At 37.3% G+C, this 5,346-nt stretch overlaps 1 protein-coding gene across 1 annotated transcript in view; it reads right to left on the reverse strand.

Moving 5' to 3' along the window:
- The window catches only part of LOC123966907 (V-set and immunoglobulin domain-containing protein 1-like), a 7,857-nt gene extending 3,888 nt beyond the window's left edge, over window positions 1-3,969 (reverse strand). Inside the window, exons 1-2 of the mRNA XM_046042993.1 lie at window positions 3,753-3,969; window positions 1,730-2,068 (exon numbers count right to left, since the gene is read on the reverse strand). Coding sequence (XP_045898949.1) covers window positions 1,730-2,068; window positions 3,753-3,831 — 418 coding nt within the window. The 5' untranslated portion in view covers window positions 3,832-3,969. The remainder of the gene's footprint in view (window positions 1-1,729; window positions 2,069-3,752) is intronic.
- Between the last annotated feature and the right edge of the window lie 1,377 nt (window positions 3,970-5,346).

Consider the following 5,346-nt stretch of genomic DNA (forward strand, 5'->3'; position numbering starts at 1 on the left):
GTGAACACAGTAAACAGACACATCAGCTATAAAAGGACAATAACAGGATTATAAATGTAACACTGTGATGTTTCTTGTTCGTCTCTTCTCTGCTTGTAAATGAGGATTAAAGTGTGTTTAACAGAAAAACACAGAGGAACAGAAAAGCACAGTATCAGCCTCAGTTGCTCCTCCCAGCATTGTTAGATAGGACATGATATTTCAAACATTTCTAACTTCTACCAAAAGTCTGGAAACTATTTACAGCTGCAAACACTGTTTCTGACTCATATCATGACAGAAGCTCAGATACAGTGAAGACGTTTGGACAAACTCAATTTTTAACATGTGAAATGACGTCACATGAAATCTGTTGTCTGATATGTCGACAATATTTTCTGTCACACTAAAGTAAAATAAACATGTGTTATAAAATATGAAACAGGGTCTTTAAAAGCATGTGCACCCCTAACTGTGTCAGTGAGACATTCACTCAGCGGTCACTTTATTAGGAACACCTGTACAGTCTGATGCAGTCCAACACAACTGTTCTGTCTTTAAGTTCACTTTATGATGATTAGAGATGGTGTTGATCTGGACTGAATTATATTTAAAAGGTGTTTCTAATATTCTGGGAGAATTTATAGCAGAGCTGCCCTAATGAACTGCAACACATTGTTCAGGTATAAATCTAGTTTTTTCAAACATTAAAAGCAGGGTTTGAAAAGTACGAACACCTCAAAGTGTGTGAGAGTGTTCACTGATTTCATATGACATGAAAAGCATCTTTCAGTTATTAGTGTAACTGTAGAAACTGAGATTATAGTCTAAGCTGCTGGCTGATTTCTGTGCTCTGTAGCGTGCTGCAGTTACTGCAGAGGTAGACTAACTGAACACAGTTTCACCAACGATGTAACAGCCTTTTACATCGGACCTTAAAGACAGATCAGGAGAAACTAGAGGTGACTTTTGATTTTAATGTCTCTGATCTCTACATCTGCAATGTGTGTGCTACAACTTAGTCACCTGAGATCTGGGAGATATTCATAAATTTTATCATTATGTCCACAATGAACCAAGCCAACAAAACATCTTCAGATGTTACATCAGCTTCAACTGATCAGTCAAACAGTGCTGCTGCTGGAAACAGGAAGTTTCCTGGATGACTGAGAATCTTCATAGACATTAAGAAAAAAACACTTTGCAAACATTTCCCACATATACACTAAATTTGAATTTCTATCAGACACACAGAAACTCCCCTATTTCCTATTTGTGGGAGGACAACCAGTGGACTGATAAATAATTGTATTGATTTTCAAATTATTATTATTTTGATTGTTTGATATTTTAGTAATTGTTTTGTTTTTAAATTTCACATTTGATACTGTTTTTTTGTTGTTGTTGTTTTTCTTTTAAATTAATAATACACACACACACTTACCGTTTTATTTATTTACTTTTACTTTGAATATTTATTTTTACGGAATACGTATATTTTATATATTTTTATTATTATTATTTTATTAACACACAAACACAATTTTACACAAAGTTTTATTTACTTATTTAATTAAATGTATGCAATTAATTGTTCTTATGTAATTTATATGTAGCTTTGGCAATATTGTTGATATACATTCATGCCAATAAAGCTGATTTGAATTGAACTGAGTCAAACCAAACCTAAAAAAACAGCTTGATGTTTTGATGAACAAAATAGATTGAACTGTTTAATGAAAACACTCACCAACAACAACAAGCTGAATGTTGAATATCTGTCTTGGCTGAAGACGTGGAAAATCACAGGTGTAGTTTCCTCTGTCGGTCACCTTCGTATTTCTGATGATGATGGAGGCGTTGCCGTACTTCAGCTCATCTTGAAAATGTGAGACGCGACCTTTGAACTGCTGATCTTGACCTGGACGGCTGTTATTAGAATGAAGGCCTGCATCATAAAAGAAAACCTCCTTCTGACCATCTTTCTTCCAGTCAAAGAGTTCTGACTCAGCGTTCTGCTTGTTGCTGAGGGAACAGGGTAAAATGGCGTCACTCCCTTCTTTCACAACCACTCTGACGACACCCGACCCTGAAAGAAGAAGTTTATTTTATTCTGTGTTGCTTTCAGTTACGTTTCTCCTGTAGGTCATGAGTCAGTTCTCCCTTGTGTCTGGGAAGTAACGTGACCGTCACATTGCATGCGTCTTTTGTTTAGTGTCTTTTTGACCGACTACACAGTCTAATATGAATATTAACATAAATAAAAGGACATATAGACCTACAGTAATAATTCGGGGCTTATTAGCCTACTGTGGGATCCCTGTCACAAGTGTTTTATAGACTTAATGAACTGACAGTGTGCTGTCCTCCAAGTGGAAAGACTAAGTTTCTTCCTGCTTTTATCGTGTATCTTGTTGTCTGTTTTATGTGTTTTATTATCTTTGCGCTTGTTGAAACAGAAAGACGAACCAAAACTAGACACAGAAACTAACTAGATCTAACAACTGAGACAGAAAACTAAAACAAAGAAACCAGAACTACACACATCAAGACATCAACTAGGACATAACCGGGATAAGCAGGGACGGTAAAGACTGAACAAGACAAAACAAGAATAAACAAGGCAGAACAGTAGAAACACACATGGAACAAAAAGACACTAAACAAAACCCCCATGCAATGTGACGGTCACGTTACTTCCCAGAAAAAAGAGGGAAGACTGACTCCTGACCTACAGGAGAGACATAACTGAAAGCAACACAGAATGCCTGAGAGCTGCACTACTTTATATTACATTATAGCTGTAGATTTTAATTTGTCATTTGCCAACTGAATTTTGTGTTTCCCATTACATAAATAAAAATATTTCCACCATAGATTGGTGCAGAACATCAACACACAGAATGAAACAACATGTGAAATGTAACTCCTTTAACTGTACAGCAGTAATGAAACCAAATATAAAAAGGTTCTTGATGGCCCTTTAACAACAGCCCATAGGACAGCGCCCAAATGATAAACATCAACTGAATCAGGGGGACTCTTCATGTTTAATAATTATAAGATCATACAGTGCTCATGATTTTTATCTAGAGATTGTCTGGTCCTTGTTGTCGTCCAACCTTGAGTGTTCTGCTGCGCCTTGTTCCCTGTGTTCTGAGTTCCTGGTTTGGATTATTCGCCTTTTTTTGGATTTCAGCCTTGTCTGGACTTTACCTGCGTCTGCGAGTCAGCCTGAGTGTTTCTGTTGGAGAGTAAATGTTTTGTTGAACTGCATCCTCTGCCTGGGTCTGGGTCTGGGTCCTCACCTAAGTCTGCACTCAGCGTACCCCATGACAGCTTGTGCATTAAATGTATCTGAGTAAGTTAATGAGAACCAGTTTTGGACAGGTAAGATGTAGACTGGTAATGTACATAAATATACAGAATCAGAATCACATTGCTCACGATGTGCTTACTCATACGATAATACTATAATAAAACCATAATAAACACAGGCTACAGAATAGAGAACACAAATATACACACTATAAACAAAACAGAACAATATAGACAGATTGACAAACCGGAACCGAACCAGAACTGAAATGCAACAAATTACAGGTGTGAAACTATTTTGAACTTGTTGTGATGACTTAACAGTTTATATGCAGGGATGTTAACAAGTAAACTTAATGTTAGTAATTATATAATATCTTCTGACTGTCAATGTGGATGAATGTGACAGAAGCGTTGTTTTCTAGCTAACATTAAAGGTAGTGGAGATTTCTTACCATTTGGAAGTCCAAGTGTTATTCCAGACAAAGTCAGCAGACAGAAACAGAAGGACAGAAGCTCCTGAACTGTCGACATGTTGGAGAAGGACCTTAAATCTACTGGACTAGTTAACGGTGCTGATAACCTCAGTTACTGTTAGCTGAGATCATTTAAGTTAAATATCCCGAATACACTGACAGTTGACAGTTAAATGTATTTAATACTAATGACTATAACTTTGCCGCACAACCTCTTTTTTAGTAAAAAAAATGGAAGTGAGTCCTTGACTCTTTTTCACCAGTCAGGGAACTCAGTCACAATGCTGACGCTGGACTTTGCTTGTTCTTCTCCCAATTGCAGTTGTTTTTCCTTCAACTGCCACACCCTACAAACTGCAGCAACATGTCCTTATTCCTGACAGGAGAAACTTATTAGGGCAGCTCTCTTATACAGCCTCTGTGACACACATAATAAAGACATACCCTTTCCTCCTCAAAGGTCCAACACACCATATTACTTTCCTCCTTCTCCCCTTTTTGGAATCTTGTCATTCTTCTTGTCTCACACACATGAACACACAGGAAACCCCGTAGCAGTGAAAGACACGTGTCTCCTTTATAGCCTGACTTGCTAAAGTGTATTTACAAGGTTTATATTTGAACGACACGGCTGCATGTTTACATCTTAAGACTAGCATTCACTGTATAACTGCATATTGTTATGTTGTATTATCTACAAAACGAAATAAATTCCTAATAACGACCAGCAAAAAGATCCTTTCCTCCTCTCAGTGAGCGCGGACTCAAGAGAACTTTTACTCTTTTACAGTGACAGCTACAGGTATTAACACTTCAGTTTGAATACACAAACGTACAAAACATGTTATGAACTTAATAAAAATCATTTCCTTCAACATTTATCAGGATTTGGTGAAGTTTTAACAAAAACATCAATGTAATCACTTTTGTAGCCTCCTTTGCAGCCTTATCTTCCATTTGATTTCCTCTGATGCTGACATGTGCTGGTATCCTTAATGATGTCTGTGAGACGCATCGTTTGAACTTTGCACATTGTTTGTTGTACTTCTGTCAAACCGTCTGGCCACTGCTCTGTAAACTGGCTTGTGATGAATCTGAGTCCGAACAAATGATCGCCCCAGTGGCCTAATTTCCTCTATCTACCTCACTGCTAACGAAACTGCAAACATTTCTCCTGTGCACACTGATACTTCATCACTAATCTGGAACAATAAAAGCTGCTCTTTTTTTTTTATTAACTAAACTCTTTGGTGCATCTGTGTAGGTCTGGACGTCACAGCGGTAGCTTAATATATTCCTGTAGGGTTCTGTGAATTCAAAATATTGTTCTTTTTTACTAATAATGTAAAATATTCTGTGGCTTCAGGAAGTAAGCAATGTGTTATTACTGGCAATGGTTACATTTAAGTTCTGTTGCTTTTTGTGTCACTGTCCACCTCCTCTTCTTTTCCCATCAAAGTGTGTTGTGTTGGCTGATCTTCACTACGGCCTGTAAATAATTCAGTGATTATTCTTCTCATGTCATTTCTCCTGTTTCCACCAGGAGGTGCTGCTGTGGACCCATTTTAAATAT

The sequence above is a fragment of the Micropterus dolomieu genome, unplaced genomic scaffold, assembly GCF_021292245.1.
Source record: "Micropterus dolomieu isolate WLL.071019.BEF.003 ecotype Adirondacks unplaced genomic scaffold, ASM2129224v1 contig_14520, whole genome shotgun sequence".
Classification (NCBI taxonomy): Eukaryota; Metazoa; Chordata; class Actinopteri; order Centrarchiformes; family Centrarchidae; genus Micropterus; species Micropterus dolomieu.